The following is a 16,015-nucleotide window of genomic DNA, read 5'->3' as shown; positions in this document are numbered from 1 at the left end:
CTTGGTGCACCCCTTTGTGGGCTTTGTGCACAGTCTTGTTGTAGTTAAGCCTTGATTGTTGTTGGTATCTCTGGGAGTAATTGACCTCCAGTCCAATTGGCTGTGAGAATCAGCTGTGTCTGCAGTGGGAGAACTTCTGTGCTGGAGACACCCCTCTGGGGCTAGACTTGCTGCGATGGGGCTTTGGTGCTCACTGAGTCAGCCCCCTGAGTGTGTCTTTTATGGTTCCATGGAGCTGCAAACTGGATGGTCCCACTCTGACCTCTCTGGAGGCAATCTTTTAATAGGACTGAGCCTGATAAGAGGCAAAGAAGGAAATCTCAAATTTTTGACTCATCTAAAATTATGTATACTAGAGGCCCAGTGCATGAAATTCATGCATGGGTGTGTGTGTGTGTGTGTGTGTGTGTGTGTGTGTCCGAACTGTCCTCCCCTATAGGCCTGGTTGCCCCCAACTGCCCTCCCCTGCAGGCTTGGTTGCCCCCAACTGTCCCCCCTGAAGGCTCAGTTGCCCCCAACTGCCCCCCCTGAAGGCCCAGGTCACCCCCTAACCACTCCCCTGCCAGCCCAGTCACCCCTAACTGCCCTACCCTGCCGGCCTGGTTGCCCCTAACTGTCCTCCCCTGCAGGCCTGGTCCCCCCCAACTGCCCTCCCCTGCAGGCCATCTTTGATCACATGGTGGTGGCCATCTTGTGTGTTGGAGTGATGGTCAATTTGCACATTACCTCTTTATTATATAGGATGAGTTTCCAAGGTTTCTTGACTCACCTCTATTGTAAGTGAATTTAATTTTCCTTTGCTACAGTATTAGGTGTGGGTGGTTTTACATATATATTCACTTTTTTTGAAGCTATGAGAAGAACTTTGTAGTCAAACCTCCTGTGTTTTGTAAGGAAGGAGAAATGACTCCTGGCCAAATGGAAAACTATTGGGGAGCATAGATAAGACTTGCAGATTCACATTTGTGAGCATGAGTGCTGTCCTCATGTTTCACTTGAAACAGCTCCACTTCTAAAAAGGATATATGTTTGAGGAGTAAAAGTTATTTGAGGTGTATAAGAATTCACCTACATGCTCTGTATGTACTCTAGTATGGCTTAACCTAGTTGGTTTTGGTTTTGTGTGTAGTTTGTTGAATCAGACCAGTGCCCCGTTTGTCTCTCTGGTTACCTTTGGAGCCCTGCTGGAGCCTCACCACTGCTCCTTCCTCATTGTGGCAGCAGGAGTTCAAGCTCTTAGCACCGTATCATGAATAATAATAACAATACTGAAAATAGCAGTAACACACACACACACACACACACACTACAGGCCCGATGCACGTAAGTTGTGCAAGGTCCCCTGCTGCCACAGCAGCTGCCTCGGCACCCACCGTGGCTTCGTCTGGAAGGACATCTGATCTAATTAGCATATTATGCTTTTATTATTATAGATTATTATAGATAACAGACACTGTTCTAAAAGTTTGACATATATTATCTCATTTAATATTCTCACCATAACCTTATCAGGTAGGCACTATAATAATTTCATCCCTACCAAAAATTGCTTTCTTGAGCTGTCATCTCCATGCTATTCTATGTTTTTTTCTCCACCTCCTCCTATTTGTTTATCCGTTTGTCCTTCATTCCATTCTTTTCCTTTATTCCACTGTATACATTTCATCAGGCAGAGAAGGAAGAAGACTATTCTCTCTCTCTTTTTTTTGGTTAATCCTCACCCAAGGGTATCTTTCCATTTTAGAGAGAGTGGAAGGGAGGGGGAGAACAGAGAGAAACATTAATGTGAGAGAGACACATCAATTGGTTGCCTTACACACATGCTCGACTGGGGCCGGAGATCGAGCCCGGGACCTGTCAGTTCCCAGGCCAGTGCCCCATCCACTGAGCCAAACCAGCCAGGGCGGGAGAAGAATACTCTTGACAAAAGAACAGCATGAGCAAAGTAAAAAGAGTAAAAAAAATGCATGGTATGTTTTCAAGGAGTGACCAGCAACTATCTGGCATCTAGGATACTTGAGAGACAGCTGTAGGAGGTCAAACTAAAAATATAGACTCTTAGAACAAATTTTAGAGGCCATTGAAAGCATGGTATGGAATTTTGGGTTTTAAATAGGGAAGTGATAGTAAATCTGTGTTATAAGGTAACTCCACTGGCTGGGTGGAGAGATGAACAGTTTAGGATTCTGTTATGTTAGCCTGGGTGTGAAAGAGGCTGGAGTTGGGTTGTGGCTAAGGATAGCAGGTAACCATTTTGTCATTTTGGAGACAGACTAATAGGATTTTGGTTATTGAAATGGGAGCATTTTGAAACAAAATGATAGAGAACAAAAGCCTTTAAAAATATTTTTATTGAGTTCAGAGAGGAAGGGTGATGGAGAGAAGGATAAAAACATCAATGATGAGAGAGAACCCTCAATCTGCTGCCTCCTGCATGCCCTACACTGGGGATCGAGTCTTCAACCCAGGCATGTGCCCTGACTGGGAATCTAACGGTGACTTCCTGGTTTATAGGTCGATGCTCAACCACTGAGCCACACCAACTGGGCACAAAAGCCTTTTTTATGTTTGGAAAAAAGGATACATGCTTATTGGAAAAAATCCAGATAACACTAAAAAGTACAAAGGAAATATCACCATAGCCTTTGCATCCAGAGATAATAATTTTAATATTTTGATACACATCCTTCCAGACATTTATCTATGTATTTATATGCACATGTGTATGTGTGTTTTCCCCCCTAATTTTTAATTGAAATATACACATAAAATTTACTCTCTTACTATTTTTAAGTGTACAGGTCAGTGGTATTAAATGCATTCATAATGTTGTGTAACCATCTCCACCATCCATCTTCATAACTTTTTTCATGTTGTAAAACTGAAACTCTATACTTATTAAACAACTAGGAGCCTAGTGCATGAATTTGTGCACCTTGAAAGGAACTGTGGGCTGCGAGGCTGCAGTGGGCACAGGGGTGGGTCTCGGCCCATCCTCCGCGCCCCCGCCTGGCCCCTCCTGCCGTTACCCCTGATCCCCTCTCTGCCTGAAGCTCCACTCCCGCCGCCACTGCTCCCATGCTCTGATGGGGCCAGCCCTTCTTGCTCTCACAGACTGTGCCAGCTGCGGGTGTGAGCGGTGGCTGCTACCCTTATCGCCCCTCAGGAGCAGGGGAAGTGGAGAAGCCCTCAGGGACAATTGGGGCCAGCAGTCGCCTCTCGCACCTGCTGATGGAGCTGAGTGATGGGGACCTGGTGCTGGGTGCAGGCAGCGGGTGTGAGCAGCAGCTTCAGCGCTGGCTGTGGGTGCAAATGGGGCTGGCACCTGCGGTGGGTGCAAGAGGTGGTTCCACTGCCAGCTGCAGGTGCAAACGGGGCTGGGGCAGGCAGTGGGTGTGGGTGTGAGCAGGGTTGATGCCAGCAGCAGGTGCGAGCGCTGGATGGGATCGCGGCCTGCGGGAGCAAAGAATTTTCTGTAACCACCAGAGGCTGACCCTGATGACAGTGATCGGCGTCCCGCCTTGGTCTGGCGCAGTCGCTCACCTGCTCCACTATCCTGCCGTGGCCGATGCCTGCCATGTTCCGCGCGGGCCCCCTGGTGGTCAGCGCAAGTCATAGAGAGTGGTTGTTCAGTTGTTCTGCCATTCGGTCTGTACATGTATACATGTGTACATGTATTTCTTTTCAGCTATTTTTGGCCTATGCCTACGAATGGAATTGCTGGGTCATATGGTAATTCTATGTTTAACTTTTTGAGAAACTGCCAAACTCTTTTTACACAGTGGCTACACCATTTTACACCCCCACCAGCAATCTATGGAGATACCAATTTCTCCACATCTTTCCCAACACTTATTTTCCTTTAAAATAAATTATAACCATCTTATTGGGTTGGAAAGGGGGGTCTCATTGTGGTTTTCATTTACATTTCCTTAATGACTAATGATGTTGGGCATCTTTTCATGTGTTTGTTGGCCATATGTATATTTTCTTTGGAGACTAGGTCCTTTGCTCGTTTTTAAACTGGGTTGTTTTTTTGTTGTTGAGATGCACACATTATATTTTGATACATATTGCCAGACACGCTTTAAAAAAGGTTTGAACCAGCTGTATGTCTGTTTCCCCTCACCCTTGCAATTTGTGTATTACCTGTCTCTTTCATTGTCAGTCTGGTAAACAAGAAATGGGTTTCATTTCTTAGGTTAATTGTTTTTTTTAAGGGTACATTGACCATTTGTGTATTTTATGTTTTGAATTTCCTGTTCATTCCTGTTGTGTCCACTTGTATATAATCATTTTTATTCTTGTATTTATTGATTTGGAAGAGTTTTTTGTGTATTGCAAGTAATAACCCTTTGTATAATCTCATGTATCAGAAGTATTTTTTTAGTTGTTCACTTGTCTTTTGACTTTTATGATCCTTTTTGCCATATAAAAGTTTTAAATTAGTATATTCTTGTCCAGTTTTTAGGAGTACAAGTTATTTTAACATTTTTTCAGAAAGAGTTCTTGTCTGAAATTTGTAATTCATTTAACTGTTGGAATGTACAAATGTAAATAAAAAATGATGTTGATTCTCTTCTCTAGTGTAAATGAAGATATACCCAGGGCCTCTTTGTCTTCACTGTGCATTCCTGTTGCTCTTCTTTGTGGAGTTCCTTACACAAACGTGTAGGTAATTGCAAGTGAAATATGGGATTCTATAGGTATGGGTACTTTTGGTTAACTACCCAGTCAGTTTCCTTGATTTTTTTTGAGGGGGAAGGTCATTAGTTTATATCTTGTTGCACAGCACAATACTTGTCACAATGGTTCTCGCCTCCAGCTGTACATTGGATTCATCTGGAGAGCATTAAAAAACACTGATGCAAAAATAAAATTAGCCAAAGCCGGTTTGGCTCAGTGGATAGAGCGTCGGCCTGCGGACTGAAGGGTCCCAGGTTCGATTCCGGTCAAGGGCGTGTGCCTGGGTTGCGGGCACATCCCCAGTGGGAGGTGTGCAGGAGGCGGCTGATCGATGTTTCTCTCTCATCGATGTTTCTGGCTCTCTATCTCTCTCCCTTCCTCTCTGTAAGAAATCAGTGAAATATATTTTAAAAAAATAAAATAAAATAAAATTATACACACACACACACACACACACACACACACTGATGCCAAGCCTTATAATATTCAGTAAATATCCATTAGAAATAGATGATTTATTTAACTCTTCAGCTGCCAGTATTTTTCCTAATTTCTAGTTAATCTTTATTCTTATTTACTAGGTTTTAGTCCCAGCTTTCCCACGAACTCACTGAATATATAACTGTAGACAGGTTACCCTCTCTGGGCTTTAGTTCCCTCTTCGGATATCTTAGATAGGGGAAACTGATTGGATTAGTCCAGGGATGGGCAGACTTTCTGTTAAGGTCCAGGTAGTAAATAATTTAGGCTTTGTGGGCCATACGCTGTTTGTCTGTTACTGTGTCTAAAGCTCCTTTCAGCTCTGGTATTTTGTGGTTCTCTTTTAAACCCTAGGCATGGGTCTCAATACAAAGAGCCAAGGAAAATCTTGGTTAGCCTCCACCAACTAAATATAGATAATATCAAGCACTCATATAGTGCCTACCATCTGCTTGACACTATTCTAAAAGCCTTAAGTCTCAGAGTAACCCAGTGAAGATTATAGGTGAGAAAAGTTGAGGCAAAGAAAAATTAGATTCTTAAATAACTTGCCAGATAATGGCTATAGTTGGATAGTAGAGCCAGAATTTGAACCCAGGCATTCTGCCTTCATTATACTCTACTGCCTCTCCCTAACTTAGACGTAGACCTCCAAATAATGGAGCACCTCAGCTATTATACTCTATCACAGGTATCATAAGATAAAATATCACTGAAACCATCAAAAATGGGCAATCATGAGACTGTAAAGATGGCCATAGAATAGAAACATTATTATTGTTTAAAATTTTTATTTTTAGATAGAGGAAGCGGGGAGAAAGAGAGAGAAACAGAAACATTGATTTGTTCTACTTATTTATGCATTCATTGGACACATAGCATTGTCTATGTGTATATTTCCATCTTTCTATTACATTTACTCTTTTTTATTAAATTTATTGGGGTAACTGGTTAATAAAATTATAAAGGTTTCAAGTGTACAGTTGTATGATACATTATCTGTGTATTGTTATCCTTAGCATAGGATCTAGCAATCTGTACCTCAGACACTCAGACCTTCTTCCGTCACTGTATATTTGACCTCCTTTACCCTTTACTACACCACCCTCACCCTCCTTCCCTCCAGTAACCACCTTACTGTTGTCTGTGACTATGAGTTTGTGTTTGTTTTGCCTTTTGTCATACTAACTCTTGAGAACCTTGAAAGGGGTCCGGTGTATGGTAACTGTATTCTCAGTCACTGGAATTTAATTTCATCTTAGTAGTAATTCAGTACTTCAAGTGAGCAAATAGACCAGAGTAAAAGAGGTATAAATTCTGTTGGTATGAGGCTGCTGCAACTGTTTGTATTATAGGGAGAGCATCCAGGCTTTAGTCCTGTCTCTATCACCAGTCAATTATATGGACAGGGGAGCCCTCTCAGCCTTAGTGTTATCAAGTATAAAATTTCAGGGGATTGGACTAGATCAGTGATGGCGAACCTTTTGAGCTCGGCGTGTCAGCATTTTGAAAAACCCTAACTTAATTAACTCTGGTGCCGTGTCACATATAGAAATTTTTGATATTTGCAACCATAGTAAAACAAAGATGTATATTTTTGATGTTTATTTTATATATTTAAATGCCATTTAACAAAGAAAAATCAACCAAAAAAATGAGTTCGCGTGTCACCTCTGACACGTGTGTCATAGGTTCGCCATCACTGGACTAGATGGATGATTTCTGAATTTCTGAAAAATGTGCCACTTTTGCATTCTCTGCCCTACATCTTATTTAGATGTAAAAATGTGGCAAATTCCTTTTACCACTTGGTAAGATTGATGCTCTGGAAGAATGCATCACATACATCTTATGTATGCACTTCTCAATTTGAGAAGCATGGCCTTATATTATTATTGTAGTCCCTTTCCCCTTAGAGACAGGCATAGGAAGAATACAGGCCATGATTTGCACTATAAATTCCAAACCACTCCTCTCACCAGACTGACTGAACAAGTCAGGTACAGGTTCTCCCACTTACTGAGCATCTTAATCTGTCTGATATATTCAGCAGGTCTGCAGTTGAATTTTTGCCAAACAAAGCTAAAAAGGAGTAGTTGCTTGCCATGATGTTCCTGCAGCTAATTCATTCTAACATAATAAAGCGTAAATTTTTACAAAACTCATCCTTTTATTAAGAAATAAAAGCCAAGACACTGACCTTTTCCCTACTCTTCAATTTCTCTTTTGTTGAATAATCAAATTCAAATTCCTTTAATCAAAAAGGAAAATCAACTTTCTGGGAAGTGCCAACATTCTTTAAACAAATCATTGTTTCTTTTACCCTCCTTTGCCAAAACTTTTTTTCTGAAGCTTGGACTATTAGAAGGGATGTTAGATGTGAGGACATTGAGGTTTCAGGAGAGAAAGTTGACTTCCCAAAGTCACAAGCTGATTTGTACAGAACAGAGATAAGTAATATAGTGGGAAAAGAACACTGACTGTGAAATCGATTCATGGTTTGCCTTTGCCACTAACTAGCTGTGTGAATTTGGGCAGGTTACCTAATGTGTCTAATTTCTATTTCCTCATTGATAAAACAAGGGCAATGTAACTTCATAGGATGTGAAACTCAGCATAGGATCTAGCAATCTGTACCCAGTATTCGTTGAGTATATTCTATGTATGAGGCTCTGTGCTGAGGCTAGAGATAAAATACACCATTTCTTCATTCAGAGCTTGTAGTCGAGTGGGGGAGATAGAAATATTTTAAAGTTTTGTACAGTAAGTTCTGTGATAGAGGTAAATGCAGGCTACTGTGGCAAACAGAGGGCAAGTACAGCTGGGGAGTCATCATCTCAAGGCAGGCTTTCGTTGGGAAGTTATGCTGAAGAGTGTGGGGCTGGTTGAGATCAGGCTGTAGTGGACATTAATTTGAGCGGTTATACTCTAAAGGTAAGAAGATCAATGAGGAAGCTGATAGGATAGTCTAGTTGAGAAATCCTGAAGCCTTCACTTGATTTAGTGGCAGCGGGAAATGTGGTACTGGTGATGTGATAAACTTTGAGATAATTTTAGGAACTAGTATAGGTAGAAGTTGAGACAGATTGGAACTGGGATGAGGGAGACAGATACTAGGATCATTTCAGAGTATTTAGTTTGATTATCTAGGTCAGTGGTCGGCAAACTCATTAGTCAACAGAGCCAGATAGCAACAGTACTTCTTCAAAATAGACTCGCCCCGGCCAAAAACCGACTTCTGTGCATGGGCCACGAAGTTTCAGTCACACAGTACGCGTGCCTGCACGTGGTATTTTGTGGAAGAGCCACACTCAAGGGGCCAAAGAGCCGCATGTGGCTCGTGAGCCGCAGTTTGCTGACCAGGGATCTGGGTGGTTCATTCACTCAAATATGGCTGGGAAGGTAAGGAATTCAATTTTGGGCATATCAGGTTTCAGGTGCCTGTTTGGAGTGATGATGATGATGATGGTGGTGGTGCTAGCTAGCTAACATTTATTGACTGTTTCTTATACGGCAGGCCCTATTCCATATGCTTTGCATGTATTAATTATTTAATTTACACGGTTACCTTTTGAGGTTATATTTAAGATTACCCTCACTTTATAAATAAGAAATCTGAGGCACAGAGATTAAATAAGTTACATTGACCAAGTTTCCATAGCTAGTAAGTGGTTTAGCCAGAACTTAAATCCAGGAAACCTGGTTCTTGAGTCCTTACTGTTAACCACTTCACTATATTATATGCCTCTCATTTATGATGGGAATGTTCATTAGGCAGTTAAATATCCAGGCCTGGCATGGCAACATGAGAGAGAACTAGGTTGCAAATATGGATTTGGGGAGTTATGAGCACAAATAGAAGCCATGAATGTCACCCAGAGAAAGTTTATAGGATAGAGATGGCAGGTAGATGCCCTAAAAATTAGTCAAATATATTCTTGAGTTGTAATCAATGTTAATAATGTAAAGGAGCTGTTTATAAGTAAAATTGATAAGAGAATGATGGCTAAGGTTACTTCATATGAGATTGTTACTGCCCATAGGGCACCAGTTAATGCATATTGTTCCCGTGACAGACATTGCTAATTGAGCAGTGGCTGGCCTCAGTAAAGGAAACTGAGGAAGGGCTAGTGAGATAGGAGGAAAAACTAGAGAGATTAGTGCAGTTGAAGCCCCAAAGGAGAAGGATTTATGAAGGAGAGGGAGCTCAATAGTACCAGATTGTGTTTTCCTTTTCATGACATGTTTTGGGAGCTTAGTGGAAAAGTGTTATATTTGGCAGTCAGATTCATTAGTGATCTCAGAGAGTGCGATATCAATGGAGCTGGGGGTGGGGGTAGGCAGCTATGATTGTATTGATCCATAATCCAAGATTGTGGTTTCAATGCAGTTGTAATCCATAGAGGTAAGAACGTGATCGACGGACTTCAGGATCTAATTTGGTTGGGAAGGAAATGAAGTCAAAAGAGGAAGATAACTTGGAGGGAAGGAACCACACTGGGGGAGAGTGGGGGGAAGCTGCTTTTATAGTGGAACCTTGGTTCTCAAACTTAATTCGTTCAGAAAGACTGTTCGAGAAGTGAATTGTTCTAAAAGCGAATAATTTTTCCCCATTAGAAATAATATAAATTGAATTAATCCATTCCAGACCCCCAAATGATTCTCTGTTTTAACCTTTCTTATATACAGTCCATAACTAATGTACTGTTTAGTCTATAAATAAAAACTTCTTACCTTTATAGAACCATCCCCTGCTAGCCTTAAATGAATTTTTAATATATCACTGCCTCTGAGGTGCTATCACTGGCTAGCTACCTTTTGTTTATCCAAACAACAGTTTTTCTACCTATTCATTTACATATGATTCTTGTTTTGTGAGCACTTTGACACCCTTAGCAACATTATGTCTTAAAATTGTGCTGGTCATTGATTTAGCCAGCAACAAAAGCATTCTCTCCTTTGTTGCCTGAGAGATGCTTTTTGTGATGCTGAGGTATCAACATGAAACGTTTGGGTTGTCAGGTCGAACACTGAAGTTTTGGTCAACAACCGAGACATTTTTTCTGTGAACCACTTGGTCGAGAACCCAATTGTTCGAGATGGGAGACATTCAAGAAACGAGGTTTGACTGTACTCTTGCTTGTAAAAGGCTGTATTGGGGTGTCAGAGCCAGCCAGCACTCAGACAGAGCTCTCTGATCTGCCCAGTGCCCAGGATGCTGTTAATTAGCACACTCATTAGGGCCACCCTACAGCATAAGGTGGATCTTGGCTGTATACATAAAAATTTTGGTGAGTTTTTCCAGGGTGAAATTTCTTTGGATCAGGGTTTTTCAACTTTGGGGCTGTTGACAGTTTGGGGCTGGATAATTCTTTGATGTGGGCATGGGAAGTTGTCCTATGCATTGTAGATTGTTGAGTAGCATCCCTGGCCTCTACCCATTGGAGGCCAGCACTGCCCCCACCTACGTAGTTGTGACAGCCAGAAATGTTTCCAGACATTGCAGATATCCCCTGGTGGACAGATTCACTTCTGGTTTACAATCACAACTCTAGATTCTTCTGGTTTTCCTCTAGGTCTTTTATAGATTCCCCTCACCTTCATTAGCCCCTCTAGGCACTTCACCTCGGTTGGCTTGGAGAGTTGAGTTATTTCAGCCTTGTGACCTTTTCCCAAAAAATTTTCAGGCTGGAAATAAACCCTCACTAGAGGTGAGACAAAGAGGTATATTTCCCTATAAGTAAGTAGCCAGTTAGATACCTAAACCATTAAATGTTTTGGGGTTGTGGTATTTAGAAAAGAGTGTATTGTCAAACTTTAATAACTCTCATAAACTTTTATATCTATTATCTCCTTGTACTACGTTATTTGTATCTGTGTTTCTTACTAGCTTGGACTCCTTGAGGACAGGGATCCTTTCTTAATCTTTGCATACCAAACATCTTGCAGGGTGCCTGGCACATAGTAGATGTTCAGTGACTGTTTGCTGAAATGTCAGTTATGTTGATAATTAGCTAAGTAGCTTAAACCTATAATTTTTCAGTGTCTCAGTTATCAGGCCTCACAAAGAGGCCAGAGTTCCCTTAATATTGTCAAATTCTGATTTGTGCAGAGAGAATTATTTCTATGTACACAGATCTCAGGTGTCTTCTGGAAGAATGGGAAATGGAATAGAATGACTTGCTGCCTTTTGAAAGATACCACAGGTCCTTTTTAAAAAATATATATATTTTATTGATTTTTTACAGAGAGGAAGGGAGAGAGATAGAGAGTTAGAAACATCGATGAGAGAGAAACATCAATCAGCTGCCTCCTGCACACCTCCTACTGGGGATGTGCCCGCAACCAAGGTACACGCCCTTGACCGGAATCAAACCTGGGACCTTTCAGTCCGCAGGCCAACTCTCTATCCACTGAGCCAAACCGGTTTCGGCACCACAGGTCCTTTTAGCTCTCTACCTGGCACCCAGGGCTGACTGTTCTATAGGTAGAGTCACACTGAAAAATATAATTGAAGCCCTAGCTTAGTGGATAGGGTGTTGGCCTGTGGACTGAAGGGTCCCAGGTTCGATTCTGTTCGAGGGCACACATGCCCGGGTTGCGGACTCAATCTCCGGTGGCGGGGCATGCAGGAGGCAGCCGATCCATGCTTCTCTTTGATCATTGATGTTTCTCTCTCTTTCTCTCTGAAATCAATAAGAATATATTTTAAAATACATATATAATTGAAGCTGGAAAATAGGGTAAATGCAAGACAATCAGCTACAAATCTAACCTATTTTATTGGGTGAATGTTTTCTAGGCAGCTAATGAAATTATAAGCCCAATTGTGGCATCTACAACATAAGTATCTTATAGACCAAAAGTAACATTTACAAAATTGATTGGGTTTTTTTTGGTTTGTTTACATATTTACTCTTAGTGCAAATGTGTAAAATATTGCTGTGTTTTTGCTTTTTGGCTGAGCATTGATTTTAATTGATAGATAATGTACACCATAACATGAATAGTTAATTCATAACTATACAGTTCAGTAAATAGTGACACTAAAATTATTTCCCATTCTCCCTATGCTGTTGTGATAATAGTAGTGGTAGTGGTCTTAATATAAGTAGTTATATAAGAACTCTTTTTTTAATTTTATTTTTTTAAATATATTTTTATTGATTTTTACAGAGAGGAAGGAAGAGAGAGATAGAGAGTTAGAAACATCGATGAGAGAGAAACATCGATCAGCTGCCTCCTGCACATCCCCTTCTGGGGATGTGTCCGCAACCCAGGTACATGCCCCTGACCGGAATCGAACCTGGGACCCTTCAGTCCGCAGGCCGACGCTTCATCCACTGAGCCAAACCGGTTTCGGCTATATAAGAACTCTTATGTAGCATTTACGGTGTGCCAAGCAAAATAAGTGCTTTACATATATTAACTCATTTAATCCACATAACAACCCTATGAGATAGATACTATCATCCTCATTTTACTGATGAGGGATTGAATCACAGAGAGGTGAAGTGACCACTCCAAGTACAAATAACTAGTAAGTGGCAGGGCTAGGAATTGATCTGAGTCAGTCTGGCACCAGGGTCTTTCCTTCTAACTATTTTACTGTACTGTACTTATATGACACCCATATAAGTAAAGGGAAATGTGAGATAAAAAATGCTTTTAACATCATTGTGGGCTCTATGGAACTTATTATTTGTTCATTCAGTGCTCCCTGTAGAATCAGTGATTACAGAGAGAACATTTAATTTCAAAGCATTCATCCCTCCCTTCAAACTAGTATTTTCAGATTTGTTCTCCATCTGAGAACTTGCATTTAGAAAAAGTACACTTGAACTTTTTAGTTCAATTGGCAGATCAAGAGCTTGCAGATAGGATATATTGCCTTTCAGTATTTATTTATTTATTTAAAAATATGTATTGATTACAGAGGAAGGGAGAGGGAGAGAAAGATAGAAATGTCAATGATGAGAGAGAATCATTGATCGACTGCCTCCTACTGGGGATTGAGCCCGCAACCTGGGCATATACCCTGACTGGGAATGGAAATGTGACCTCCTGGGTCATGCATGGGTCAGTGCTCAACTACTGAGCCACACTTGCTGGGCTTGCCTTTGAATATTTAGACTGTTATATAAGAACTCTTATGTAGCATTTATGGTGTGCCAAGCAGTAATTTGGATATCACTACGTTTTCAACAGAGTACAGCAGTATTAGGGGTCTGACTTCAAAGTGTTTATGTGTTTTATTTATTTATTATTAAAGAATAGTTGACTTTGTGTGTTGTATATATATATTCTTGTAGATAGCCAATCTAATACAGATTCTAAAAACCTTTTAGAGCCACTTAAGTCCCAAGATGTGTAAGCATTTGAAGTAGAACTATGAGCAATGCAAATGTTACCTTTCTGGAGACTTGTGATAAGTAGATTAAATAAAACAGCCTATCCATGTTTAGAAGCTTAAAGTTCAGGCCAAAGAACCTCTGGTTAATCTTACAGAATTAATTCTCATTTGGGCACTGATTTACATAACCTTTTCATTTTTAAGTCTGAGCTAATAGCCACGACAGGTATTCCTACTTTTCAAAAGTTTTCAGTAAAGCCACTTCACTTTTACAAGTAAGATCTACATTAATACCTGTTTTTGGTAACCAAACGAAATCTGAAGAGGATTTTTAATTAATTAAGAGGCTTTTAAATTAATGGTAATTGTTTCTTTGCCTTACACCATTTAATTTTATGAAAGGCTTCATAGAAATGCTCTTCTTTTGGATAGTGTGGGAAACCTGTACTATTTTTGTTTACTATAAGAAATCCAAAGAGAATTTTTGTTTTTATGAAAAAAGGCAAAAAGTGAAAATAGCGTTCATCATTTGTTTTGCAGCAAGTTGTTATAAAGATAGCACCAGCCCTTTCCCTGGGAAATATGCCTACCAGTTCAGTGTCGAGCCCTCATAGCTTCGAACAGTGTCTGTGAGCATCTGTGCTTTATCTCAATTTATTTTGTGTATCCATTAGTAAGATGTGTCCTAAGGTGTCAGCAAAGCCTAAAACAGCTTGTAAGGGTGTTATGCTTAGTGTAAAACTGGATGCAAGTAAGCATTTCAATTGTGGTGAACAAAATAAAGACATTGTATATAGATTGAATTTGGGGTCTGGGAAAGATCAGAATTGTTCTCATATAAATTAATGATAATTGCTTCTTTGCTTTACCCCATTTTATCTTATGGAAAGTTTCGTAGGAACACTGTACTTTGGGAAAGTGGGGAAAACCTATATTTGGTAAGAAAGCTGGTGTTCTATATTCTGCTTCCTTTGCCTTGGTTTTTGTGGATCTGGGTGTGCTCTGGTTAGATCACATTTACTCTGGTGCTTTAGGTCCGTCAAGTGTTTGGCTGGAGGGAGGAGCAGATCACCATTTCCACCCATCAAGTGTACAGGAAAGGAGGCCTATGACATTCTCATGCTAATTTTCTCTCTCCTAGGTTTATGAAGGCCTAGACATCATCACCAACAAGGTTTCTACCCAAGAGCAGAGACTATGCCAGCACCACATGATCAGCTTTGTGGATCCTCTTGTGACAAATTACACAGTGGTGGACTTCAGGAACAAGGCAACTGCTGTGATATCCTTAGGAAAGACAGCAACTAGGCTTGATGGATGGCAAGGCAGCCCAAGCCAAGAAAGAAGTTTTCTTTCTAGTGACAGTTTCTGCTAAGCAGGGGCACGCAAGACCTCATACCAATAGGGAGCATCCCATCAGCACTATGTGGATTGAAAGATATGGTGTCCTTGTTACTCAAGTCTTGTCCTCAGACTGCAACATCAGCATCCCTTGAGAGCTTGTTAGAAATGCTGAATTTGGGCCTCACTTCATATGAATCAGAATCTGCATTTAACAAGAGTACCAGGTGATTTATATGCACATTAAAATTTGAGAAGCACTGTTTTAGTGGAGAGAACATTGATTTAGGACCAGAAAATCTGTATTCCAGCCTTAGCGCCACCTCTTTTGATCATGTGAATTTTATTGGTTAAAGTATTTACCTCACTGAGCTTCAGTTTTCCACCCTTAATTAATTTATAAATATAATGGGCTTCCAGTTAGAATTTCAAAGGGATATTTGGAGTAGGAATTTTGGGACAGGAAAAAAATTGTTCTGGGTAATACCAGCAATTTTTGAAAAAGGAATAGTATAAGGGGGGGCGGGGCTGTCCATATATTTTAGTGTCCAGACTGCATTTAACATCTGGAGTGCCAGATACTAAGACATTAAAAATTCATAATAATTAAAATAGCATGGAAATTATGGCACAGAATAGAAAATTCAGATACAAATTCAAATGGACATATATATTAGCTTATTAAGATAGTATTTAAAAATAGTGAAGAGTGCTCACTTCGGCAGTATATATAGGTACTGAAATTAGAATGATACAGAGATTAGCATGACCCCTACACAAGGATGACATGCAAATTTGTGAAACAGTCTATATCTACTAAAATAAAATAAATGAAGAAATAATGCAGTAGTTAATAATTATTCCTGAGACAGTTCATTGTTTTGGAAAAAATAAAACCAAGTCCTCTTTATATATGACATGATTTCAGAGTTAAATACCTATATCTGTATATATAAAGAGCTAGGGGCCCTCACATCAAAAACAACTGAACGGATGACCGAGCAGGCTGCATGGGGCGACCAGGCCAGCAGGGGGGACAGTGAGGGGCGACCAGGCTGGCAGGGGGAATAGTGAGGGGCGACCAGGCCTGTAGGGGAGGGCAGTTTGGGGGGACCATGCCAGCACAGGAGGATATTTGGCGGGGACCATGCTGGC

The 16,015-nt window shown here is 40.6% G+C and overlaps 1 protein-coding gene across 6 annotated transcripts in view; it reads left to right on the top strand.

Moving 5' to 3' along the window:
• TRIT1 (tRNA isopentenyltransferase 1) overlaps positions 1–16,015 on the top strand; it is a 38,874-nt gene that overhangs the window by 5,758 nt on the left and 17,101 nt on the right. For 4 of the 6 annotated variants that reach the window (XM_015560176.1, XM_006757967.2, XM_015560179.1 and 1 more), the window contains exon 2: positions 14,661–14,801. In XM_015560176.1, coding sequence (XP_015415662.1) covers positions 14,661–14,801 — 141 coding nt within the window. Of the gene's footprint in view, positions 1–4,589; positions 4,676–14,660; positions 14,802–16,015 lie in introns of those variants that run through there. The other 2 variants (XM_015560177.1, XM_015560178.1) reach the window with 2 other exon arrangements.

The sequence above is a fragment of the Myotis davidii genome, unplaced genomic scaffold (genome assembly GCF_000327345.1).
Source record: "Myotis davidii unplaced genomic scaffold, ASM32734v1 scaffold1815, whole genome shotgun sequence".
Taxonomy (NCBI): Eukaryota; Metazoa; Chordata; class Mammalia; order Chiroptera; family Vespertilionidae; genus Myotis; species Myotis davidii.
The sequence above is the reverse complement of the archived record's forward strand: the minus strand, read 5'-3'. Positions and strand labels throughout refer to the sequence as shown.